This window comes from Centropristis striata, chromosome 17 (assembly GCF_030273125.1).
Source record: "Centropristis striata isolate RG_2023a ecotype Rhode Island chromosome 17, C.striata_1.0, whole genome shotgun sequence".
Taxonomy (NCBI): domain Eukaryota; kingdom Metazoa; phylum Chordata; class Actinopteri; order Perciformes; family Serranidae; genus Centropristis; species Centropristis striata.
In genome coordinates this window covers 1744216-1771715 of record NC_081533.1, presented here as the reverse complement: position 1 = coordinate 1771715, position 27500 = coordinate 1744216, and the positions used below count along the sequence as shown (strand labels likewise).

General features: G+C 38.1%; 1 protein-coding gene across 6 annotated transcripts in view; it reads right to left on the bottom strand.

Moving 5' to 3' along the window:
- dysf (dysferlin, limb girdle muscular dystrophy 2B (autosomal recessive)) overlaps positions 1-27500 on the bottom strand; it is a 199595-nt gene that overhangs the window by 54237 nt on the left and 117858 nt on the right. For 3 of the 6 annotated variants that reach the window (XM_059354835.1, XM_059354836.1, XM_059354838.1), the window contains 9 exons: positions 26713-26853; positions 25045-25074; positions 24902-24937; positions 24544-24588; positions 24324-24425; positions 23209-23370; positions 18799-18976; positions 15963-16036; positions 8792-8851 (listed from right to left, as the gene is read on the bottom strand). In XM_059354835.1, the coding sequence (XP_059210818.1) occupies positions 8792-8851; positions 15963-16036; positions 18799-18976; positions 23209-23370; positions 24324-24425; positions 24544-24588; positions 24902-24937; positions 25045-25074; positions 26713-26853 (828 nt within the window). The remainder of the gene's footprint in view (positions 1-8791; positions 8852-15962; positions 16037-18798; positions 18977-23208; positions 23371-24323; positions 24426-24543; positions 24589-24901; positions 24938-25044; positions 25075-26712; positions 26854-27500) is intronic. The other 3 variants (XM_059354840.1, XM_059354839.1, XM_059354841.1) reach the window with 1 other exon arrangement.

The window sequence follows — 27500 nt, the reverse complement described above, 5'->3', positions numbered from 1 at the left end:
AAGAACATACACACACACACACACACTTTCTTGTACTTCTATCTTTGTGAGGGCCCTCATTGGAATAGTGAAGTCGTTAGTTTTAATGAGTTTTTAGAGTGAGTTTGCTAGTTTTAGTTTAGTATTTATTCATTTGAAATGCTTTAGTTTTAGTTTAGTTTTTATCAGTTGTAGTGTTTTGTAATGGGGTATTTGTTGGGTGGGAGATTAAAAGAGGTCACAGTAAATGTTTCCTTTATTTCCTTTGTCTGATTCATCTTCATTATGTATGAAAAAAGTTGACAAAGATGAAAACGAAGGACATTTTCACTATAATTTTAGTTAGTTTTGTAACCACACAATACCGTTTCAGTTAATTATCATTATCATGTAACCTTTAACCCTTAAAACAAAGTCTGAAATCTAAAAAAAAAAGCCTTTAAAGAAGTGAGGACCGGCCGAAATGTCCTCACTTTGCAAAAATGTCCTCACTCTGTTGGTTAAAAACGTGTCCTGGTCCTCACTACGTTGGAAGTACAAGAACACACACACACACACACACACACACACACACAGAGCGTCTGGTGTGTGTTAATGCTCTGCCAGGCGTTGATGACAGGGGCGCCAGGAATAGTGTGTGTGTGCCCACCAGAGTGTGTCAAGGTGTGTTCGCTCAAGTCCACGACTCGACTGGTTGAGACAGATTAAGGCCGCCGCACACACACACACACACACACACACACACAGAGTGGCGGTGTGTGCAGGGTGTCGGTGTGGTTTGCAGCCTATCATTAGGCGCTGCAGGGAGCGCCAGGCCGACCAAACGGAGGCTGGCACTGCCAAGAACTCTGCAGAGCGACTGGTTTACATAAGAGCTCTGAGCTGCTCCGTAAATGAGTTTTGTGCGCGGGGAAATCCCTCACACACCACTGGAAGAGGTCAGAGGTCAAAGCAGCAACTAAAAAAAAAAAGCTCCAGACTCCCAGGAAGTGACGGAGCGTCTTCTGTTGACAGGAAGTTGCTCTCAGGGTCTGAATGGTTGTGCTAATGTGTCCAGGATGGGTTTAGTTTACAGTGTGAGTCTGTGGTTCACCACATGATGGACAACTGATCAACACAGGACGAGTTCTGGGTAAATACCAGGAGAGAGATGGAGGGAAACCAACAGAAAGTCCTTTGGAAAGGTGTTTCAGCCACCACAAGCCTCCAGGCTTCACTGCTTCACTGCTCCTTGTCAAAGACTCAAGGAAGGAATTCCATCTTTTGGGGTTTTGGTAAACGACAATAACATTGTTTATCCGTTCTGTTCTAAAAAAAGACACAAAACACAATGTTCTCAACTGGTGCTACTATCAGTACAAGACAGAACTCCAGTCAGGGTTCTACTTTTATTGTCACCAATTTCTAGACGCACAACCAAGGTTATAATAGTTTTGGATTTTTTTATTAGGTTTAGTTTTAATTTTGTTGTCAATTTTTGTTTTCAAATTCAGTTGGTTTTAATTTGTTTTTCAAGTGTGTTTGCTAGTTTTAATTAGTTTTTCAAGTGTGTTTGCTAGTTTAAATTAGTTTTTCGAGTGTGCTTGCTAGTTTTAATGAGATTTTCGAATGTGATTGCTAGTTTGAATTAGTTTTTCGAGTGTGTTTGCTAGTTTTAACTAGTGTTTTGAGTCTGCTTGGTAGTTTTAATTAGTTTTTCGAGTGTGCTTGCTAGTTTTAAAGAAGTTTTTCAAGTGTGCTTGCTAGTTTTAATGAGTTTCTCGAGTGTGTTTGCTAGTTTTAATTCGTTTTTTGAGTGTGCTTGCTAGTTTTAATTAGTTTTTCAAGTATGTTTGCTAGTTTAAATTAGTTTTTCGAGTGTGTTTGCTAGTTTTAATGAGTTTTTCGAGTGTGTTTGCTAGTTTTAATGAGTTTTTCAAGTGTGTTTGCTAGTTTTAATCAGTTTTTCGAGTGTGTTTGCTAGTCTTAATTCATTTTTCGAGTGTGTTTGCTAGTTTTAATGAATTTTTTGAGTGTGCTTGCTAGTTTTAATCAGTTTTTCAAGTGTGTTTGCTAGTCTTAATTAGTTTTTCAAGTGTGTTTGCTAGTTTTAATGAGTTTTTCAAGTGTGTTTGCTAGTTTTAATGAGTTTTTCGAGTGTTTGCTAGTTTTAATGAGTTTTTAGAGTGTGCTTGCTAGTTTTAATGAGTTTTTAGAGTGTGCTTGCTAGTTTTAACTAGTTTTTGAGTGTGTTTGCTAGTTTTAATGAGTTTTTAGAGTGTGCTTGCTAGTTTTAATTTGTTTGTCGAGTCTGTTTGCTAGTTTTAATTCATTTTTCGAGTGTGCTTGCTATTTTAAATGAGTTTTACATTTTTGGAACTGGGGCATATAAAGAGCGATAAAGTCCGTGTAGAGAAGAGGACAAGGTGGACGGATTGGTCAAATAAATACAGGACATTTTAAGACAGCCATTAAAAGTCTTGTATTAAGGACTATGGCTCGGAGCCCTTTTCCGCATCTCTACCACAACAAAATAAAGCCAAAAAACTACAAAAACACATCCTATGCAGCATGATAAAACAGTCTTAAAGCCTTAAAGAGATCCAGGAGCCAAGGGGTTCCCACCCCTTCAGTAGAAGGAAGAATTAGACGGTTTGAATAAAACCTGCAGACGGTTGACCCTCTATGGTGGATGATGGGATTAGAACTGCTTCCGTCCTCTGGACTCCAGAGGATCGAGAGCCTGAACTAAGACAAAGTGTCGAGGAGAACTTCCTGAACCTTTCTGCCCAAATCCTTCACCGATTTCCTTTTGAGCCGATTCTGTATCTCCAAAATAAAGTGGTGAGTGTGAAGAGAGTGTGAACGCTGGCTAGATGTTTCAGCAGTGTGTTTGTGTGTGTTTGTCATTCCTCCGCTGTGGTTACGAGGCTCTGAACCAAACCTCAAGTAAAAATCTGTGGCATTTTCACATAAATAAATGTCTTCTCTGCTATCATTGATTGACATTACACAGTAGTGACTCCATCTATATCCAGTTCCTGAAAGCTTTTCCATTCGCTGCCCGGCAGCTCTGTGCTCTGAAAATTCTTCTGACGTGCAGGAAATGATGCATACCAGCTTTCTGGCTGGTTGGCAGAAGCTAAAGAAGAACGTTTGGGTTGTAGCATTAGCACTAAGAATCAGGGAGGGACTGAAATATGAGCCACCAGAAACTCAATTTGAATTACCGGTATTTATATTTGAATTTGAGTTGCTTAACTTGAATAATTGCATTAAAAACCCTGAATTTGAATCACATAATTTGAATTTGTATTGTATAATTTGAATCTTTGCATTGAAAAACTGAATCTGAATTGTAATTTGAAATTGAATTCATTAGTTTGGAACTGAACATTCAGTTCTCACAATTCAAATTCAGTTTCTCAAAATTCAATTTAAATTTTCTGCACAATTAATCAAATTTTGATCGTGATCACAGTTTTGGCCGCCACGATTAAATTAACCTGATGGTCGGTGATATTTCCATTTTAAAATGCGTCTCTCCTGCAGATCTAATCAACACTTTCTACCCCAGTAGTCCTCCAACCACCAGGGGGCGGGGCCGTGTTTCTCCCCTGAAAACAGCCTGGTTGCTGATTGGATAGAACGCTAGGCAGGATGTGACGTAGTACTGGACGCCACAACAACACGCAACATTTGTAAAAGCCAGCCAAGCAGTGTTGACAACTTAGCAACTTTGTTGCTATATTTAGCGACTTTTCAGACCCCCTTAGAGACTATTTTTTTTTCAAAAAAGCGACTGGAGACAAATCCAGCTACTTTTTCTGGTGTTATTGGAGACTTTTGGAGACTCGTTCTTACTCTTCTTAACGAGCCGCGGGGCCAGTGGCTCTTCTTAACGAGCCACAGGGGCCGGAGGCTCTTCTTAACGAACCGCGGGGCCGGAGGCTCTTCTTAACGAGCCGTGGGGCCGGAGGCTCTTCTTAACGAGCCGCGGGGCCAGAGGCTCTTCTTAACGAGCCACCGGGGCCGGAGGCTCTTCTTAACGAGCCGCGGGGGCCGGCGGCTTGTTTTCTGTGCTCGATTGCTCTGCCTCAACTACCTTTTTCATAGTTTTTCCCTCCTTTCCTCCCCTCACGTTGTTCTGTGTTTCTTTCTATTCATCATCTCTTCCTGTCCTGTCCACCTCTGTCATATTGTTTGTGTGTTTTTATATGTTTTGGACGGGTTGATGGCTAATTTTGTTGTACTACCCTGTGCAATGAAGACATAACAAATACCTAACCGGAGCCGTCAGACTTTGCATGATATTTAGGGATTGTTAATGTTGCAGTCTCTGATACGTGAAGTCTGTCTGCTGGCAGCTTCCATCAGTCTGCGGCTGAAATTATCAGAACAAGAAAAACACTAATGATTTAGTGAACTATTCTGACATCTTGTTTCTGGTCACAGTGTCATTATGGAGCCATAAATGTGTGTTTCATAAACCCCCCAAAAAATGCCACAAAGTCACCTGGCATGAAGCCATTTCAGTGAGTTTGTGTGAAAGTGAAGTGAAGGATTTATGGAACAAGAGGCAAACGACAACATGTTCAGACTGGGAATATAACACAACTGGACTGGTTTTTGGCCACCGACTCTGCCAGTTTTGATGAGAATTAATGGTGGAGGAGAACCACAACTTTCTAGAAAACACGTCATCAAATCCAACTACCTACAAGAAGAGAGAGAGGCTGGTTTGATCCATGACAAATGCTATCATCAAGATGAAACGTGACACACAATGTTCGTTTTCCATCGGACGACGTTAGATCTCAGATATGTGGAGCCTCGGAGCTCCGAGCAGCCATGACGCTACTGACAGCCATCTTCTTAAACTTCTCCAACTCTGAAACCCAATCCCAGTGATCCGCCTTGGAAGCGGCTCCGCTGAGCAAACACTAATCTGGTAATCATCCTCAGACGTACGCCCATGACCCGTTCTCTGGTGGCGACCCAGAGATTAAGAAGTCAGGATTTACAGCACACGAGAGAGAGAGAGCTCTCTTCTTCTGCTGCCATGAGATATTAGTCTGTTTTACTAGTTTCTCTGTGTTTTTATTCTCTTTATCTCATTCCTTCCACATCCACCTTCAGGTTTGTGCAGCCAGAGATTTCCATCAGTGTGTCGCTCTAAATAAACTTCTGTCTCAGAGGACAAAAAGGGAAAAGACAATTCAATCATGACTTCTTTAAGCTCATTAAGCTGGAAGTGTAGAAATTTGTCTTTTTTGTCACTTTGTGTCTTTTTTTGTCATTTTGTGTTTTTTGGGCCATTTTGCAGCTTTTTTTGTCTTTTTGTGTCATTTTGTGTCTTTTTGGTTCATTTTTGTCATTTTGCGTCTTTTTTGTCATTTTGTCTTTTTGTGTCTTTTTGTGTCATTTTGTGTCTTTTTGTGTCATTTTGTGTCTTTTTGTGTCATTTTGTGTCTTTTTGTGGTCAATTTGTGTCTTTTATGTCATTTTGGTTAATTTTTGTCATTTTGTGTCTTTTTTGGCCATTTTGCATCTTTTTTTGTCATTTTGTGTCTTTTTGTGTCTTTTTTGTTATTTTGTGTCTTTTTGTGGTCAATTTGCGTCTTTTTTGTCATTTTGTCTTTTTGTGTCATTTTTGTTATTTTGTGTCTTTTTTTGGCCATTTTGCATCTTTTTTTGTTATTTTGTGTCTTTTTTTGGCCATTTTGCGCCCATGACCCGTTTTCTGGTGGCGACCCAGAGATTAAGAAGCCAGGATTTATAGCACATGAGAGAGAGAGAGAGCTCTTTTTCTGGTGCCATGAGATATTAGTCCGCCGCCTCTTTTTCCCTAATTTCAGTCAAACTTTCTCTGATTCCTTTCCTTCCCTCTGCTTCTCTTTAAGTCACTTTTTCTCCCTCCTTAACCCTCTCTCATGTAGCCGTCCCTCCCTTTAGTAACTGTCTGCTACACAGAGTTGTGGTTCAGAGGATCTATAGCAGCTCTGTTGACTTTGGCCCCGGCCAGACAGAAAGCCGAGCCTTTAATTTGACTGGTTTCAATATCTGACCCTTAATAAAACAAATATCTTTGTTTGGAGAGAAAGAAATCAGCCCCAATTACTGTGGAGCGAGCGCCGAGCGAGCGCTGCTGCATGTGTGTGCTGCGGGTCAAGAGAAGTCTTCAAATTGACCTGGCTTAGATAAATAAAAGGGAAGAATGTAACAAGGAGCTGGATCAGATATCTGCTGAACCACACGGCTCGCTGCAAAAATCTACACTTCTGTCTGCAGCAGAAACGTCTTTTACTGAGCCGCGACTCAAAAAGACTAAAAAAGGGCAAAATGTAAAAGGTTTCTGTGTTTTTCTTCTCTTCTTTATCTCATTCCTTCCAGATCGACCTTCATTTTGTATCCTTTTTTTTTTGCTTTTTTGTGCCTTTTTTTGTAATTTAGTGTCTTTTTTTGTAATTTTGTGTCTTTTTGTGGTCAATTTGTATCTTTTATGGCCATTTTGCGTCTTTTTTTGTAATTTTGTCTCTTTTTTTGTAATTTTCTGTCTTTTTGTGGTCAATTTGTATCTTTTTTGGCCATTTTGCGTCTTTTTTTGTCATTTTGCATCTTTTTTTGTCATTTTGTGGTCAATTTGTATCTTTTTTGGCCATTTTGCGTCTTTTTTTTTGGCTTTTTTGCGCCTTTTTTTTAATTTTGTCTTTTTTTGTCATTTTGTGTCTTTTTGTGGTCATTTTGTGTCTTTTTTTGTCATTTTGTGTCTTTTTGTGGTCAATTTGTATCTTTTTTGGCCATTTTGCGTCTTTTTTTGGTCATTTTGCATCTTTTTTTTGTTATTTTGTGGTCAATTTGTATCTTTTTTGGCCATTTTGCATCTTTTTTTGTCATTTTGCATCTTTTTTTGTCATTTTGTGGTCAATTTGTATCTTTTTTTGCCATTTTGCGTCTTTTCTTGCGCCTTTTTTGTCATTTTGTGTCTTTTTTTGTCATTTTGTGTCTTTTTGTGGTCAATTTGTGGTCAATTTGTATCTTTTTTGGCCATTTTGCGTCTTTTTTTGTCATTTTGGATCTTTTTTTGTCATTTTGTGTCTTTTTGTGGTCAATTTGTATCTTTTTTTGCCATTTTGCGTCTTTTTTTTGTGATTTTGTGTAGACGGACACGCTACGGTGGAGCGTATTCAAGTTTTCCACTCTGGAGGCTGGTTTCAGAGTTTTGCGTTTTTAAGCCCTTAAAACACCGTCACCATCTAAATGAAAGGCACTTCAGATAAAATATATTTAGTCATTTTCACAGAGCTGACCTGGATCAGATATCTGCTGAACCACACGGCTCTCTGTAAAAACCTTCAGTTCTGTCTGCAGCAGAAATGTCTTTTCCTGAAAGGGCAAAACGTAAAATGTTTCTGTTTTTCTTCTCTTCTTTATCTCATTCCTTCCAGATCGACCTTCATGTGTGTGCAGCCAATGTTATCCATCAGTGTCTCGCTTTAAATAAACTCCATCAATAAAAAGGTTTGGACCCTAAAATTAGATCCTGCTACTGTCGGCTGCCCTGGAACTGAAGACTGTGGGACATTTTTTTGGTTATATGTGGGTGAATATTTCAGAGATTGTGTTTCTTTTGGTGGGTTTATGTGCTGTTTGTCAGCTGAATGACTGCAGCAGTTTGTGTCCTGAAGGCAGGAAAGTTTCGGAGGTTTTTTTTTGTACACTGAGGCTCCGTTTCCATGGTGACGGTCTGAACAGAAGACCAAAAGTGGCGTCACATCTTCACTTTTTATTGCACGATTCGACGAGTGTTTCGGGGGGGAATCTTTTTGACCATTTAGCGTTTTTTTTTTTTTTTTTTGGGGGGGGGGGGTCTTTTTGTGTCTTTTTCTGCCATTTTGCGTCTTTTTTGCCTTTTTTTTTTGTTGCCATTTTTAGCCTTTTTTTTTTCATTTTGTCTTTCTTTTCATTTTGTGTCTTTTTTTTTCCATTTTGAGTCTTTTTTACTTTTTTTTGTCATTTTGTGTCTTTTTGTGGTAAATTTGTGTCTTTTTAGTCATTTTGTGTCTTTTTTGCCACTTTGAGTCTTTTTTTTGCCATTTTGTGTCTTTTTTTTTTGCCATTTTGTGTTTTTTTTACTTTTTTTTGGTAGTCAGGTGCAAATATGGTTTAACCCTAAAAAACTTCTACCAAAAGGTTTCTCAGTGGTGTACAGTCGTATCAGATGGACTGGAAAACAGACCAAAAGTTGACCAGTTTCTGACTCCAAGAAATGCCCCATTTTCAAAACCTCCAGCCATATAAAATCTATGAGATATATTATCTTCCAAGCCACTCAAAAGGTCAATCTTGGTGTCAAAATCTACATTTTCTGGGTCAAAGAATCATTTAAAACTACAGAGAAATCTAAATAATAAATTGGTGGTTAGCCAGTATAAAATGTATTCCTGTTTATGACAAAATTCCCCCCTTGGAAAAAAACTATAATGTGCTTTTAGATTGTGATTTAAGACTTATAACCAGCATACAATCCCAGATGAGGAGTGAAACCAGTCAAATATGACATCAATATTTTAAATAAAGACTATTCATGTTGCCAATGTGAACAGATATTAAGAAATATCAACTTTAATCTCTTCCTAACATCATTACAACTAAAAAGAAAAGAAAAGAAATGAAAGAAAAACAGAAAAGGAGAATTATAAATGAGTGTAAATCTGATGGATGGTGACAGATGAAGGAGTGAAACAGATAAATGAGAAGTTTGTTGGATGAATGAATGAATGAATGAATGAATGAATGAATGAATGAGTGAATGAATGAGTGTGTTACCTACATGGAGGCTGTCACTAGAGGTGGAAAGGTTAATGATAGCTGAGCCGGCTCCGTCTGCAAGCTACAACACACATTCACACACATAGAAACACACTGACATGTTAGCAGGTTAGAGTTAAAAACACACACAGGTAGAATTATTTCACATCATCTGGAAAGGAAACATGTTAGAAACACACATTAACCCTCTGAAACCCAACGACAATGTAGGTTTTCTTTAAAAGATTGACAAAATAACCTCATTTATTATAGAAAGAAACTGTAAAAACAGACATTATGTTTGAAGTTTAAACTTTTTTATGGTCCCTGAAATGGAGAAAGTTTCCGTTAGAAAAAGTAACGAAAACGAAAGTTAAATTTGTGATATTTCTGTCAAAATCACTTTATTCTACGTCAAATTGAAATGTTTGCAAAAGTAAATAGTTTGTAATAACCAGATCCTGTTAAAAACATTAAGAGAGGCTGTTTACACAGAGCTGAGAGGAGAGGACAGGAGAGGCTGTTTACTAATATTTAGCTTAGAAAGCTACTTAGCCAAATAGTTAGCTATGTAATAATACAAAACCTTCTTTTCTTCATAAAGTATGAGAGGCAAAATGGAAATAATGATCTGTTGTTATGAAAAACAAGACATTTAAATAATAGAATATAGAGCACAGAAACACACAGCAGCATTAAATAACATGAAGGGAGTGAATGAATGAGGGTCGTTGTTGACACATCAAAGAGTTAAACACACTGTATTCTTTAACCCTTTGTAGTGTCCGGCTGTCTTTTTTGTAATATTCTCATGGTTTCATGTTTTTCACCAGAACCTCACCTATATCACCTGATAATTATTTTTTTCACTTGACTAACATTTTGAACTCAAATTAAACAAAAAAAACTAAAATCTGAAAAAAAAAAAATGTTTTTTTTTTACTTTCAAAACTACGTATTAGGGCCAAGTATCAAAAAAATGCCATTCCTCATAGATCTGCAACTTTTTATTCTTTTAAATTGCCACTTTTTTCTCGCAAATTTGCCACTTTTAGTTTCATAAATCGGACACTTTTTTCTCGTAGATTTGCCACTTTAATCTCATGAATCTGCTACTTTTTTCTCGCAAATTTGCAACTTTTAATCTCATAAATCTGACACAATATTACCCCCCTCCCCCGGATCCATATATATATATATATATATTCATACTTGGCCCTAAAACGGCGTTGTACAAAACCCAATCATGCTCAGTAAAGAACTTTTAAATGTTGCAAATCTGATCACACGTTGCACATGTGGGGTCATTTTACCTCTTATATCATAAGGAGTAAAATGAGGATAACATGTAGTTCTTTATCTTTAAGTCAAATACAGAGAGTGTCAAGTCGATACTTTGAAGCTTTGTTTTTATGTCAGGACATGGTGAAGCAGTTTCATGGACTCCAGAGGGTTAAACACAACATAATGAGACATCACACACTAACATCAGTGGACGTATTAGTGACTCAAACACACAGAAACATGTTTGTTCCCTTAAAACAGCCACGATTAATCAAAAAAGCTGGAAAAAGTGACTTGACGTAAAGCTCCGTGAGGTCCGGCTGCACGTCCGTGACGACAGCAGCGACGGGTTAATGTGATCGAGCAGATTAGAAAGACAAAGTGTTTATATGAGGTCACGGAGCAGCTGAGAGCATGGAGGAGACCAAGAAGAAGAAGAAGAAGAAGAAGAAGAAGAAGATGACAGGAGGGCGAGGCCACCAGGCTCCACATGTGTGGGCTCAAAATATAGAAAAGACGAGCTGGAAAAACATCTTCTTAAGATTTACTGCAGAATCTGACCTCAGCCCTCCGCTATGGACTCACATAGGGGGATTAAAATGTATGTTTTCTGAAAGTCATTGCCAAAAATACACCGTTTATCTTAGAAAGAAGCTGTAAAAACAGGCATTATCGTCGGATTTTGAACTTTCCAACAGTCCTTGAACGTATCACAGGTTACAAAGGTTTACATTAGAAAAAGTGACCAAAATGAAGCTTAAACGTTGATTATTAGTGTCAGAATCTCTTTATTCTACGTTTACACAGAGCTGAGAGGAGAGGACAGGAGAGGCTGTTTACACAGAGCAGAGAGGAGAGGACAGGAGAGGCTGTTTACACAGAGCTGAGAGGAGAGGACAGGAGAGGCTGTTTACACAGAGCTGAGAGGAGAGGACAGGAGAGATAGAACATAAGAATAAATGTTTCTTATTTGGTTGAAATCTGTAAATGATTTGAACCAATAATTACTGTTTAGTTTCCACGCAGAGTTCTCCTGATTATTGAACGGAGGAGTTAATGACTGGGTGTGTTCAGGGATCACACACACACATGCACACACTAACACACACACACATACTTAAGACACACACACACACACATACATACACACACACACACACACACCAAGACACACATGCACACTCGCACTCAGACACACACACACACACTCACAAACAAACACACACAGATGCACACACTAAGACACAAATACACACACATATTCTCTATCACACACAAACACACACACACAAACACACACACACACACACACACACACACTCACGGACAAACTAAGACACACACTTAAGACACAAACACACACACTCACTCAGACACACAAACACAAACACACACACACACACAAACACACACTCACTCAGACACACAAACACAAACACACACACTCACTCAGACACACACACACAAACACACACACACTTAAGACACAAACACACACACACACATTCTCTATCACACTCACACACACACACATGTATTGATGATCATCTTTAGCTCTTATTGATCATTAGTGGAGCTCCATGTCACAACAAGACAACAAGACAACAAGACAACAAGACAACTGCATCAGAGCAGGGATGGAAACATGTGTGTGTGTGTGTGTGTGTGTGTGTGTGTGTGTGTGTGTGTGTGTGTGTGTGTGTGTGTGGTGACTATGAGCTCACAGCAGTCTATCAGAGACAGAACCACCATGAGAGACGATTTGACCTCATCGATTCATCCATGTGACATTTTTTGGGTTTAAAATGCTGCAGTAGGACGTGTGTGTGTGTGTGTGTGTGTGTGTGTGTGTGTGTGTGTGTGTGTGTGTGTGTGTGTGTGTGTGTGTGTGTCGTGGCGCCTGTGGGTTGACGGGATAACAAAGACGGACACACAAATAAATTAAAGAGCGGAGGGGATTTAGAGATGAACCACAACAATGAAGGAGGAGAAGAAGAAAAGAAAAGGAGGAGAAGAAGAAAAGGAGGAGAAGAAAAGAAAAGGAGGAGAAGATGCCCTTTAATGAGGAACCACATTAAAACGACTGTCAGCGTGATAGATAGAGCAGGAAGGAAAGGAATGAGAGAGAGAGAGAGAATTAAAGAGGAGAAATATAAAAGAAATGCCGTTTGTGGAGAGACACGACAGGAAGGAGAGAAAGAGGAGAAAATGGAGTGATGACGGGAAGAAATAAGGTAAAGAAGGGATAAGTAAAGAGAAAAAGATGGAGAGAGAGAGAAGTGATAACAAGTTAAGGAGAGGAGAGGAGACAAGGAGACAAAGGAGGAGAGGAGAGGAAACAAGGAGACAGAGGAGGAGAGGAAACAAGGAGACAGAGGAGGAGAGGAGATAAGACAAAGAGACAGAGGAGGAGAGGAGAGGAAACAAGGAGAGAAAGGAGGAGAGGAGATAAGACAAGGAGACAGAGGAGGAGAGGAGAGGAAACAAGGAGACAGAGGAGGAGAGGAGAGGAAACAAGGAGACAGAGGAGGAGAGGAGATAAGACAAGGAGACAGAGGAGGAGAGGAAACAAGGAGACAGAGGAGGAGAGGAGATAAGACAAGGAGACAGAGGAAGAGAGGAGAGGAAACAAGGAGAGAAAGGAGGAGAGGAAACAAGGAGACAGAGGAGGAGAGGAGACAAGACAAGGAGAGAAAGGAGGAGAGGAAACAAGGAGACAAAGGAGGAGAGGAAGGAAGGAAAGAAGGAAGGAAGGAAGGAAAGGAATGGGGGAAGAGGATGGAAGAAGAGGGAGGAAGGAAGGAAGGAAGGAAGGAAGGAAAGGAAGGGAGGAGACGATGGAGGTCCTGTGGGTGTAGAAGACGGCTAACAAGAAAAAAAACACACACACACACACAGAGGAACATGATGGAGGTCAGATTTTCTCCTTCAGTGATCACCAGGAGGAAGATTTCACTGAAGAGGAGAGAGGAGAGGAGAGGAGGAGAGATGGGTGAGAGGAGAAAAAAGGGAGGAAAAGAAGGTGAAGAAGAGGAGAAGTAGAGGAGAGAGGAAGGTGTCGAGGTAGTAGGAGAGGAACGAAGGACAGAAGGAGAAGAGAAAGTAGAAGAAGAGGGTGAGGAGGAGAGGAAAAAAGGATATTAGGAAAGGAAACAAGGAGACAGAGGAGATGAGGAGGAGAAGAAACAAGGAGATAAGGAGAGGAGGCATAGGAGGATAGGAAACAATGACATGATGAGAGGAGACAAGGAGATGGGAGATGAGGGTGTGAGGGGGGAAGGAAAGGAGACGAGGAGGAGGACAGATGTTTAAAAAGGGCAAATAAAGTGGTGAAGAAAAGGCAGAATGACAGCAGAGAGGAAAGAATGAGGAGGAGGAGGAGGAGGAGGAGGAGGAGCAGCAGGAGTCCAGAACAGGAGTCTGGACTGACGGAGGCTGACAGGAATCAGGAGCTCTGAATTCTTTCCCAAACATCTGGAGCCGTCCTGAACGTTCCTGAATGTGTTTAAAGGATCCAGAGGTTCTAGATGTTGGAGATCATTAACTTCATCTGGTGTTAAACACACAGAGGAACGTTACAACATACAAACACTACAATATAAACTAGAACATGTCCTCTGGGTCAATAGTGAAAGGGCCACGGGGGCTACTGCCGGTGTGTGGACACACCAATCAAAGCAATCAACAGAATTAACTGACACCTGTTCCGGCTCAGTGACAGCAGCCAGAGGTGGACAGACTGGAATTTCTGGCCTCGAACAGAAAGCATTTTTGGCAAAACCATAATACCTATCATTGATCTGACTTCACTTTGAGCGTCCTGAGTTCTTCCTGAACGTCTACATATGGTTTTTTTTTTAAAGAAAAATGAAAAAATAGCTTTGTTAGAGCGATCTAAAAAAAACTGTTACATCTCCCTTTTTCCGAAATCTCCCTGCGTTTTTAATATGGGAGCCAATGAGGCTGTTGGTGGTGTTGGTGGATCATCTGTGCGTCCTACGCCCAAACTATAACTCTGACAGCTTTACCAGAGGATTGTGAGGGAGAAGACTAATTTTCCTACGTTTCTATGTATAAATTATTTCTGTAGAGTGGAATTTGCGGCCTGGAGCGCAGTTTTCAAATTTATTTTTTGACAGTTTTTTCTCTCCCTCTACACTCTGGCGATGATGTCACACACTGTGACACGAACATTCCGTGCAATACACACCCATTATAATCTCAGAATTTCTCAAAAAATGATCATGGTCATTGAACAGGGATTGATAAAAAACTATATGACCTATCGAAACGTGGATTAATACACCGATACACAAGACTTGTGTCTACTGTTTAAAGTTTAAATGGAGTCTCTAGGTGAAATTATGCCGGAGAAGTAGACGTTACATGTCCCCTGGTGTGTGTCCTGGTTAAACAGTGTGTGTGTGTGTTTGACTGTGTGATAAAGTGTCACTATGGTGGATGTGAAACCAGAGAAATATTAAACGGGGATTAGGTCGACTGGAAAATAGTTTCCATGTTAGTTCTTAAAGAAAAGAGAAATAAGAAAGAAAGAAAAGAAAGAAGAAACACTTTAAGTGTCATGAAGTTGGAGAAGAGAGATGGAGGAGGGGGGGGGGTTAATGATTAGTGACGAGTGTGGGTCTCGTGGTCGCCACGGTAACCACCGACCACAGAGACGGTTGCCATGTCATCATGTCAGAACGTGTTTATTTATGCTGCTGGTACCCACTGAACACACACATACACACACACTGAGACACACACACACACACACACACACACACACACACACACACACACTAACACACACACACACACACACACACACTGAATACACACACACACACAGTCAGACACACACACACACTGAGACACACACACACACTCAGACACACACACACAGTCAGACACACACACTAACATACTCACACACACACACACACACACACATACTCAGACACACACACACACACACACACAGACACACCCAGACACACACACACACACCCATATATACTCAGACACACACACTAACATACTCACACACACACACACACACACACACTCAGACACACACACACACACACACACACACACACCCATATATACTCAGACACACACACATTAACATACTCATACACACACACCCACACACACTCAGACACACATACTCAGACACACACACAGACACACACACACACACACACACACTAACATACTCACACACACACACACACACAAAGACAGATGTTCCCAGTGGAAAAACGCGTGTTGCATTTTTGCCCTTTTACACACTTTCACACATTTACGCACTCTTACAAAGATGCACATACACAGATAAATAACATCCACAGAAATGTCATCACACACACACACACACACACACACACACACACACATTCCTGAGACAGGCATTAGGAAAATGAGGCATTTCTGCGTATTAAAGCTCTTCCAGCAGCTCGGCTGTAATGAAGAGCAACTGGAGAACAGAAGTTCACTCAAAGGTTTTGTCACAAAACGAAGTCGAGCAGCTGAAACTTTCTGTGGATTTAACGGTTAAATGTGATCAATAGAAGTTATTCCTGTGACAGCACCTATTGATTACTGATCAGAAGTGTTTATACTTTGGTAAGACATGAGGAGAGCTCAGTGAGAGGCCTGTAGCTGTGTTTTAGTAATTATTCACAATGAAATGAAGATATTTGTAATGTGCTTAGATTAGATTTATTCCCTGGACTTTGTCTTTCAGGCAGGGCATACCTTTTTGGTACTAATTCTTGTATTTTAGTTTCAGAAATCTACATTCAGTGATTAGATTGTTGTGTAGTAGGAAACAACAGCACAGGAAACAACATTTACCTTTGCTAGGATTCAAAGAATTGTTTATAATAATAATGTTAGTTTACCTGGTCGGGCACCAGCGGCTCCTCGTCATCGATGTCAATAAAAACTTCTCCAGAAATCAGGTGAGGCGTCTCACCTGCACAAACAAACACAACAGAAAAAACATTTTAATATTTATTAACCTGGTGGACACCAGCGGTGAGGGAGGCCGTCAAGCTGAAGAAGGAGGCCTTCCAGTCTTGGCTGGCCGAGGGGTCTCTGGAATCAGTAGACAGGTACCGTTTGGCCAGAAGGGCTGCAGCTGCGGCAGTCGCTGAAGCAAAAACTCGGGTATGGGAGGAATTCGGGGAGGCCATGGAGGAGGACTTTCGGTCGGCCTCAAAGAGGTTCTGGAAAACTGTCGGGCGTCTCGGGAAGGGAAAGCAGGGCTCGGCCCAAGCTGTGTTCAGCGGGGAGGAGACCTGCTGACCCGACCTGTGGATGTCGTTGGACGGTGGAAAGAACACTTTGAGGAACTCCTTAATCCAGCCAAAACGTCCTCCGTAGAGGAGGCAGAGTCTGAAGACTCAGGGGAAGACTCACCAGTAACCCTGGCAGAAGTCGCCGAGGTAGTTAAAAAGCTGCCCGGCGGCAAGGCGCCAGGGTTGGATGAGATTCGCCCTGAGATGCTGAAGGCTCTGGACACTGTTGGGCTGTCATGGTTGACACGCCTCTTCAGTGTCGCGTGGAGGTCTGGGACAGTGCCAGTGGAGTGGCAGACTGGGGTGGTGGTTCCCATTTTCAAAAAGGGACCGGAGGGTGTGTTCCAATTACCGCGGAATCACACTTCTCAGCCTCCCGGGAAAGTCTACTCCAGGGTGCTGGAAAGGAGGCTCCGGCCGATTGTCGAACCGCAGATTCAGGAGGAACAATGCGGCTTTCATCCTGGCCGTGGAACAACGGACCAGCTCTTTACCCTTGCGAGACTTCTGGAGGGGGCATGGGAGTTTGCCCATCCAGTCTACATGTGTTTTGTGGACTTGGAGAAGGCCTACGACCGTGTCCCTCGGGGAGTCTTGTGGGGGGTACTGCGGGAATATGGGGCACCAGGCTCGTTGCGACCAGCTATCCGGTCCCTATATAACCAAAGTGAGAGCTGTGACCGCATACTCGGCACAACGTCAAACACGTTCCCGGTGGGTGTTGGCCTCCGCCAGGGTTGGCCCTTGTCCCCGATTCTGTTTGTGGTTTTCATGGACAGGATCTCAAGGCGCAGCCGGGGGGAGGAAGGGATTCGGTTTGGTGACCTAAGAATTGCATCTCTGCTTTTTGCAGATGATGTGGTTCTTTTGGCTTCATCAAGCCGGGACCTCCAGCACTCGTTGGGGCGGTTTGCAGCCGAGTGTGAAGCGGTTGGGATGAGAGTTAGCACCTCCAAGTCTGAGGCCATGGTTCTCTGCCAGAAAACGGTGGATTGCCCCCTCTGGGTGGAGAGAGGTACTGCCTCAAGCGAAGGAGTTCAAGTATCTCGGGGTCTTGTTCACGAGTGAGGGTAGAACGGAGCGTGAGATGGACAGGCGGTTTGGTGCAGCGTCAGCAGTGATGCGGGCGTTGTACCGGACCGTCGTGGTGAAGAAGGAGCTGAGCCGGAAGGCAAAGCTCTCGATTTACCACTCCATCTACGTTCCAACCCTCACCTATGGTCACGAACTTTGGGTAGTGACTGAAAGAATGAGATCGCGGGTACAAGCGGCTGAAATGAGCTTCCTCCGTAGGGTGGCTGGGCTCAGCCTTAGAGATAGGGGGAGGAGCTCAGACATCCGGAGGGAGCTCGGAGTAGAGTCGCTGCTCCTTCTCCTCTAAAGGAGCCAGCTGAGGTGGTTTGGGCATCTGGTAAGGATGCCTCCCGGGCGCCTCCCGTTAGAGGAGTTCTGGGCACGTCCAACTGGTAGGAGGCCCCGGGGAAGACCCAGAACACGGTGGAGGGATTATATCTCTCTCCTGGCCTGGGAACGCCTCGGGGTCCCCCAGGAGGAGCTGGACGTTGTGGCTGGGGAGAGGGACGCCTGGAAGGCCCTGCTTAGCCTGCTGCCCCCGCGACCCGGCCCCGGACAAGCGGAAGAAAATGGATGGATGGATATTTATTATCAGTTTATCTATTTACTAGACATATTATATACATTATATATTAGGGATGGGAATAATCAATCAAAGATCAATTAATGGTTGGTGATAATTTGGTCGATCTGTGTATTTTTTTATTTTGATTTTTATCTCTGACTGTGTATCAGTATCACTGAACTGAAAACTTGAGTCACTTTGTGTATTTTTTAGTAATTTGTATCATTATTTGGTCATTTTGTGTATTTTTTGGGTCATTTTGTGTATTTTTTTGGTAATTTGAGTAATTTTTTGGTCATTTGGGGTCTTTTTTGGTCATTTTGTGTATTTTAAGTAATTTGTGTAATTTTTTTTATCATTTTTTAGTCATTTTGTGTGTTTTTTTGAGTCATTTTGTTTATTTTTTGTGGGTAATTTGTGTCATTTTTTGAGTCATTTTGTTTATTTTTTAGTGATTTGTATCATTTTTAAAATAATTTTTTAGTCATTTTGTGTTGTTTTTTTTGTAATTTGTGTCTATGTTGGTCATTTTGTGTCTTTTTTTTGGTAATTTGTATAATTTTTTGGACAATTTGTCTTTTTTTGGTCATTTTGTGTCTGTTTTAGTGATTTGTATCATTTTTTAAATCATTTTTTAGTCATTTTGTGTTGTTTTTTTGTAATTTGTGTCTATTTTGGTAATTTTGTGTCTTTTTTTGGTAATTTGTATAATTTTTTAGACAATTTGTGTCTTTTTTTGGTCATTTTGTGTGTTATTTTGGTAATTTCTGTCCCTACTGTCCATCTATTGGTCCTTACGTCTCCACTGCTCCTCCTCCTGCTCCTCCTGGGCCGTTCGCTCCTCCTCCGGGCTGCTCCGGTACTCCTCCAGCGCCTGGATGGAGCACTGGCCGACCACCGGCTTCCTGCCGAACTGGCGGTTGTCGATGACTTTGATGACGATGGGCGGCATGTAGAGCTCCTCCAGGGGAAGTCTCTGAAAACAGAGAAAACAGATAAAAAGAGAGAAAAGAACAGAAACAAGAAACAAGAGGCCCGGGACCTTCGGCTGCTCTGATTGGTCACGCCACCTGCCCGCCTGATGCTGATTGGCTCTGGCTGCTGACTGTCTGAAGCTGATTGGTCACGCCTCGCTGACCCTCCAATCAGGGCGTCGCTACACCTCCGCTGACCCCGCCCACGCATAGGAGTTAATGAGGAGCAGGTTTCAAACGTTCGACCAGGAGAAAAGTTTAAAGTGACGCCAGGAAATAAACTCTGGCTGACTCCATGGTTTTATTCCACACTGGTTTTTTCTCACTGTGAGACACTCAGATGTCCCAAAACACGACAGGTTGAATTATTATTACCGTCCTGGGAGCAGAAATATGGAGGACTGAAGCTGCCAATATAATAAATGATATAATAAATAAATAAATAAATAAATAAATTGGATTGTGTATCAGTATCACTGAACTGAAACTTTGACTTGGAGTCATTTTGTGGGTTTGGTAATTTGTGTCATATTTTGGTCATGTGTCTTTTTTGAGTAATTTTGTGTCATTTTGTTGGTAATTTGTGTCATTATTATTATTATTATAATTATAGAGCTGTTTCTGGACATTTTATCTATTTATTATTTAATTTATTTATTCATTTATTTATTATTTAATGTATTTATTCATTTATTTATTATTTTATTTAGTTAATTAGTTATTTATTTAGTTATTTATTTATGTATTTATTAATGTATTAGTTTCTTAGTTTATTTATTATTATTATAATTTTTTTTTTAGTTAATTAATTAGTTAGTTAGTTAATCATAGAGCTGTTTATGGACATTTTATCTATCTATCTATTTGTTTGTTTGTTTGTATATTCATTTATTTATTAATGTATTAATTTATTATTAAATGTATTTATTATTTTATTTAGTTAATTATATAACTGTTTCTGGACATTTTATCTATTTATTATTTTATTTACTCATTATTTTATTTATTTATTTAGTTAGTTAGTTAGTTAATTATAGAGCTGTTTCTGGACGTTATATCTATTTATTATTTACTTTCTTTATTCATTATTTTATTTAGTTAGTTATTTAGTTAGTTAGTTAGTTATTCAGTTAGTTAATTACAGAGCTGTTTCTGGACATTTTATCTATTTATTGTTTAATTTATTTATTCATTTATTTATTATTTTATTTATTTATTCATTTATTTATTATTTTATTTAGTTATTTAGTTAATTAGTTATGTATTTAGTTATTTATTTATGTATTTATGTATTTATTAATGTATTAGTTTATTTATTTATTCTTTTATTTCGTTTTTTAGTTAATTAATTAGTTAGTTAGTTAATCATAGAGCTGTTTCTGGACATTTTATCTATTTATTATTTAATTTATTTAGTCATTTATTTATCATTTTAATTATTAATGTATTTATTTATTATTTTAGTTAGTTAGTTAGTTAATTATAGAGCTGTTTCTGGACATTATATCTATTTATTTATTCATTCATTATTTTATTTATTTATTTATTTATTTATTTATTTAGTTAGTTAGTTAGTTAGTTAGTTAGTTAGTTAGTTATATAATTGTTTCTGGACATTTTATCAATTTATTATTTTATTCATTTATTTATTTATTTAGTTAGTTAGTTAGTTAGTTTGTTTGTTATAGAGCTGTTTCTGGACATTTTATCTATTTATTTATTCATTCATTATTTTATTTATTTATTTATTTAGTTAGTTAGTTAGTTAGTTATATAACTGTTTCTGGACATTTTATCTATTTATTATTTAATTTATTTATTCATTTATTTATTATTTTATTTAGTTATTTAGTTAATTAGTTAGTTAGTTATTTAGTTAGTGAGTTAGTAAATCATAGAGCTGTTTCTGGACATTTTATCTCTGTATTATAAAGGCAGCTTTCGTCTTCCATATGGACCATTAAAACCAGTGAGAGCCTCTTTTAGAGGGAGTGTGTGAGCTGTAGTGTGTGTTGGTGCAGCCTTCTGGCTCAGGGAGAGAATGAATAAAGAGAGCGTTTCTAACTGTAATGTGTTTGTTAGTGAGTTATTAAAAGGCTTCAGTGAGTCTGATGAAGCTGAAGTCACAATAAACTGAGTGGGTCAACACGAGGCGGATCCACGCTACACAGAGTTTTTCTTTAGGGAAAGTCTGCTGGTGACATTTTCTCTTCCCCGTGGCACCAAAACACTTACGCACTCAACCTAAGACCTTAATATTGTTAACATTAATGCTTGGAGCTGCTTTTAAGGGAAAAATATGTGCATATTTCCAGTCTGGTGGTCAACACACAAGCTTAATCCTGTTAACATGAAGAACCAGCAGCCAGAGCAGCGACGTGGATAAAGGATGTGAATATTTCCGTCCTCCAGTTAAAGCTGTCATAATAAAACACAGAGGTGATCGGCTTCAGACCTTAATATTGTTAGCATTAAACTCCCGGAAAAACATGCGTAATATTTCCATAATTCAGTTTTTAGGGTTTTTGTAAGAAAACTGTGAGTCAGATCGATGTAAAGTCAGTGGAAATGTTTTCATGTGGAGAGTTTTACATTCAGAGGGTCAATAACGTCCGTATGGATCTGATTTACACTGTGTTGGTCAAGATAAATGACTCAATCAAAGACTACAAACATGGAGGTCAACCATCAGAAGCTTTTAGCAGCAGAAAGTCTTTCTGAAAGGATCAATGACTAAATGACTCAAAATGACCAGAAATAGATGTAAAAATTACTAAAAAATACAAAAAATGACCAAAAAAATTATTTAAAAAAAGACAAAAAAAGACAAAATGACAAAAAAAGACACAAAATTACGAACTACAAAATTTCTTCTGGGTAAATAGTGAAAGGGCCACTACTGCCGGTGTACGTATACTATGATGAGATTCTTCAGAGATTTATAACAATTAATACTAGTAATGTTATGATACTATATAATATACAAGGAGCACACCTACAACAAGCATTCCTTTACAAGTATTTATTTATACAGCAACCTATGACCTTTAACCTCAACATGTGTGTGTGTGTGTGTGTGTGTGTGTGTGTGTGTGTGTGTGTATCTGTAACTGTAATCACATCAAAGGAACAAAGGCTTTGTGGTTGACCAATCAGAGCAAAGATCAACAGAATTAACTGCCGCTGTAGAATGTTCCGGCTCAGTGACAGCAGCCAGAGGTGGACAGACTGGAATTTCTGGCCTCCAACAGAAAGCATTTTTGGCAAAACCATAATACCTATCATTGATCCGACTTCACTTTGAGCGTCCTGAGTTCTTCCTGAACGTCTACATATGGTTTTTTTTTTTAGAAAAATGAAGAAATAGCTTTATTAGAGCGATCTGAAAAAACTGTTACATCTCCCTTTTTCAGAAATCTTCCTGCGTTTTTAATATGGGAGCCAATGAGGCTGTTGGTGGTGTTGGTGGATCATCTGTGCGTCCTACGTCCAAACTATAACTCTGACAGCTTTACCAGAGGATTGTGAGGGAGAAGACTAATTTTCCTACGTTTCTATGTATAAATTATTTCTGTAGAGTGGAATTTGCGGCCTGGAGCGCAGTTTTCAAATGTATTTTTTGACAATTTCTTCTCTCCCTCTACACTCTGGCGATGATGTCACACACTGTGGCACGAACATTCCGTGCAATACACACCCATTATAATCTCAGAATTTCTCCAAAAATGATCATGGTCATTGAACAGGGATTGATAAAAAACTATATGACCTATCGAAACGTGGATTAATACACCGATACACAAGACTTGTGTCTACTGTTTAAAGTTTAAATGGAGTCTCTAGGTGAAATTATGCCGGAGGAGTAGACATTTAAAAATCTCCAATGATTGTTCTTTTTAGCTAATTTTTTTCCAGCCGTCCCATTCATTTCAATGCAAAATTTTGGGCAGTTTTTCGCGACTAATATGGTATCATAACATTACTAGTATTAATTGTTATAAATCTCTGAAGAATCTAATCATAGTGTACACACACCGGCAGTAGCCCCCGTGGCCCTTTCAGAATTTCCCCAGAGGAAATTTTCTAGTTAATATTATTATCAGTGATGAAGATAAACGAGAAAGAACAGAACTCTGATTAACCAGGAAACCTCCAACTGATTACAGCTGGCTGTGTGTGTCTCTGTGTGTGTGTGTGTGTGTGTGTGTGTGTGTGTGTGTGTGTGTGTCCTCACCACGTCCAGGATCAGTGTGTTAACATCAAAGTTGGGTTTCTTCTTCATGCTGCGTATGACGACGCTCTGCACCGTGACTCCTCCACACTCCAGCAGCAGGCTGGGGGAGGAGACGCTGGCCAGCTGGAAGCTCTTCAGGTTACGGACGCCCCACGCCAACACCTGCCACACACACACACACACACACACACACACACACACAGGGGAATCATCAGTCCACGCCCATATATGTCTCACAAGTTGCTGCAGAAATTTTGAATGAACGTAATTTTGTCTTTTTTGGTAATTTTGTGTCTTTTTTAGTCATTTTGTGTCTTTTTTTAATAATTTAGTGTCTTTTTTGGTAATTTTGTGTGTATTTTTAAATAATTTTGTGTCTTTTTTTAGTAATTTTGTTTCTTTTTTTCTATAATTTTGTCTCTTTTTTGATCATTCTGTGTCTTTTTCAGTCATTTTCTGTCTTTTTTGGGGTCATTTTATGTCTTTTTTAATAATTTTGAATCTTTTTTGGGTCATTTTGTCTTTTTTTAGTAATATTGCTTCTTTTTCAAAATAATTTTGTGTCTTTTTTTATTAATTTTGTGCCTTTTTTAATAATTTTGTGTCTTTTTATAATTTTGTGTTTTTGTTATAAATTTGTGTCTTTTTTAAATATTTTTTTGTCTTTTTTAGTTATTTGTGTATTTTTTGGTATTTTTTGTCTTATTTTAAATATTTTTGTGTATTTTTTAATAATTCTTTGTCTTTTTTAATTAATAATGTTGTGTCTTTTTTAATAATTTTGAGTCTTTTTTGGGTCATTTTGTCCTTTTTTAGTAATATTATTTCTTTTTTTCAATAATTTTGTGTCTTTTTATTAATTTCATGCCTTTTTTAATAATTTTGTGTCTTTTTTGGTATTTTTTGTCTTATTTTAAATATTTTTGTGTATTTTTTAATAATTCTGTGTCTTTTTTAATTAATAATATTGTGTCTTTTTTTAAAGTAATTTTGTGTCTTTTTTAGTCATTTTGTGTCTTTTCTTGTCTTTTTAGGTCATTTTGTGTGTTTTTGTTGTGTCTTTTTTAGTTATTTGGTTTTTTGTTGTCATTTAGTGAATGTAAATGTGAGGGTACCTCGATGGCGGTTCTCTGTAGAACAGGTTTGATGCCCTGAGGAACCACGAAGACGTTGGTTTCTCTCTGAGGAGGAGGATGAGGAAGATCTGACTCCTCCGGCTGCAACAGGAACCAGGACAGAGTCAGAAACTAACTGCTGCTGGAGTTATGGATCAGTAACGTACGACAGAAACGAGCATATTTCAACATTTCTCTGACTGTGAGTGGAGATTTGTACCCATTGCTGCAGCAGGTTTTCAGACAGGAGTCCTGGAAACATCAACTGAGGAAAAGAGATGAAAAATCAGACTTCAGATTTAATATTCTGCACAGATTTCATTACAAATAGAGGATTTTTATATTAATAATCATTCTTTATGGTAGACTTAACTGCTAATAAAAATAAATAAAAAATTAAGACAGAAAATGCCTTGATTATGGACAAATATTTTTCCATAAATATATATATATATATATATATATATATATATATATATATATATATATATAAATAATTGTGTGGAGAAACACAGCAACAAATAGAGAAACAATTAATGTTAACAAAAAGAATAAATATGTGTTTTTATTGTTTTTACCTCGTCGAGGACGTGGCTGGAGGTGAAGACGTCTCCCTGAGACACAAACACACATTTTTATGTTTTAAAGTTTATTAAAGAGGAAAATTATGAGAGATTAAATCCAAGAAATATAAATATTATAATAATAATTATAAACTGACCTCTTGACCTGGAAGATGATGCACTGCTGGCTGTAAATGGAAAATTTAACTATTGTTATAAAATATTTAAAAATATAAATTACAGTAAATGATTATTGTGGAAAAAAAATATAATAAGAATAACAATACAAATTATTGTTTTAAAATTACTCAAAATATAAATAACAGTAAACAATTAGGAATACAGCAAAAACGGCTGTTGTAAAATGATTGTAAAACATAAAGTTCTTAACTCCAAAAACCTTTTAACACAACATGCATTTTGATATGAAGATCAGCAGAAGATAAAGTCACAAATTTACGAAAAAAAGTGACAAATTTAAAGAAAAAAGTTATCAAATTTAAGAGAAAAAAGTGACAAATTTTAAGAAAAGAAAATCAAATTTAAAAAAAAAATTCACAAATTTACGAGAAAAAGTGACAATTTTCAAGAAAAAAATTGTTAAACTTAAGAGAAAAAAAGTGACAAATTTACAAGAAAAATGTCACAAATGTACGAGAAAAAAGTGACAAATTTAAAGAAAAAAATTGTCAAATTTAAAGAAAATTTAATAATAATTTAAGATAATTTAATTACAAGAAAAAGTGACAAATTTCAAGAAAAAAATTATTAAACACAAGAGAAAAAAAGTGACAAATTTACAAGAAAAATGTCACAAATTTACAAGAAAAAAGTGACTAATTCACGAGAAAGTCACAAATTTCAAGAAAAAAATTGTTAAATTTACGAGAAAAAAGTGAAAAATTTAAAGAGAAAAATTGTCAAATTTAAAGAAAAAAATTGTCAAATTTAAAGAAAAAAATTGTCAAATTTAAGAGAAAAAAGCGAAAAATTTAAAGAAAAGAAAATCTAATTTAAAGAAAAAAAAATCAAATTTACAAGAAAAAGTGACAAATTTATGGGGAAAAAGTGACATATTTACAAGAAACATTTGGCAAAAAGGAAACATTTATTGTGACTTTTTTGAATCTGGCACCCAACAAATACCCCATTACAAAACAACTAAAACTAAACTAACACTAATTTAAAAGAAATTCACAAAGTTACGAGAAAAAGTGACAAATTTCAAGAAAAAAATTATTAAACTTAAGAGAAAAAAAGGGACAAACTTACAAGAAAAATGTCACAAATTTACAAGAAAAAAGTGACGAATTCACGAGAAAAAATCACAAATTTCAAGAAAAAAAATGTTAAATTTACGAGAAAAAAGTGACAAATTTAAAGAGAAAAATTGGAAAAAAAGAAACATTTATTGTGACTTATTTGATACTGGCACCCAACAAATACCCCGTTACAAAAAAACTAAAACTAATTTAAAAGATATTCACAAGTGACAAATTTCAAGAAAAAAATTGTTAAACTTAAGAGAAAAAAAGTGACAAATTTACAAGAAAAATGTCACAAATTTACAAGAAAAAAGTGACGAATTCACAAGAAAAAGTGACAAACTTTAAGAAAAAAATTGTTAAATTTACGAGAAAAAAGTGACAAATTTAAAGAGAAAAATTGACAAAAAGGAAACATTTATTGTGACTTATTTGATTCTGGCACCCAACAAATACCCCGTTACAAAACAACTAAAACTAATAAAATCTCAACTATTGTAACCTTGATAAGAAGAAGATAAAGTGAGTGAGTGGTGGTCAGGCGGAGCGGTGACCTCTGACCTTTTCTCTGCGTATGAGCTGGAAGGCGGCCAGCAGCTCTCCGGCGCTCTTGTCTCCGTGGAGAACGGGGAACCAGGCGAGCCGCGGCGAGGCGGCCATCGACGGCTGACAGACGCAGCGACCCATGAACTCGTCTGCTCCCTGGACGTTAAACACAAAAACATCTTTAATACCAGCTTTAACATTAATAGGACACTCATTGAAATACTGCAAATTCAAAATTTCAACCCTAGAGAATATTGGAGGATATTATATACTGCCAGAATGTGTAAAAAAAACATACAGACCCGGGGGAGGGGGGTCATATTTAGAGAAATAAGTTTACGAGATTAAAGGCAAATCTACGAGAAAAAAGTGATTTAAAGTAGAATAAAAAAGTAGTTTTTTCCCACCACTTTTTTCTCGGAAATCTGCAAGTTTTTTCGCACAGATTTGCCATTTTAAATCTCTTAAATCTTTAACTTTTTTTTGTAGATTTGCCACTTTAAATCTCTTAAATCTGCAACTTTTTTCTTGTAGATTTGCCACTTGAAATCTCTTAAATCTGCAACTTTTTTCTTGTAGATTTGCCACTTTAAATGTCGTAAATATGAGACTTTTTTCTTTTTTCTTGTAGATCCACTGAAGTTACCAACAATAGTTCTTTCCCCGATAAAGGGTCAAAGTTTAGGCGAGCCAGGACAAAAAGATAAACAACTCACGTCTGAGTCCTATTTGGTTCAAAAAGCCTTTCTGATTTCTGTATTTTTCTGGTGATTGTATGGCAGCACATCTGGTGAGAAACCCTG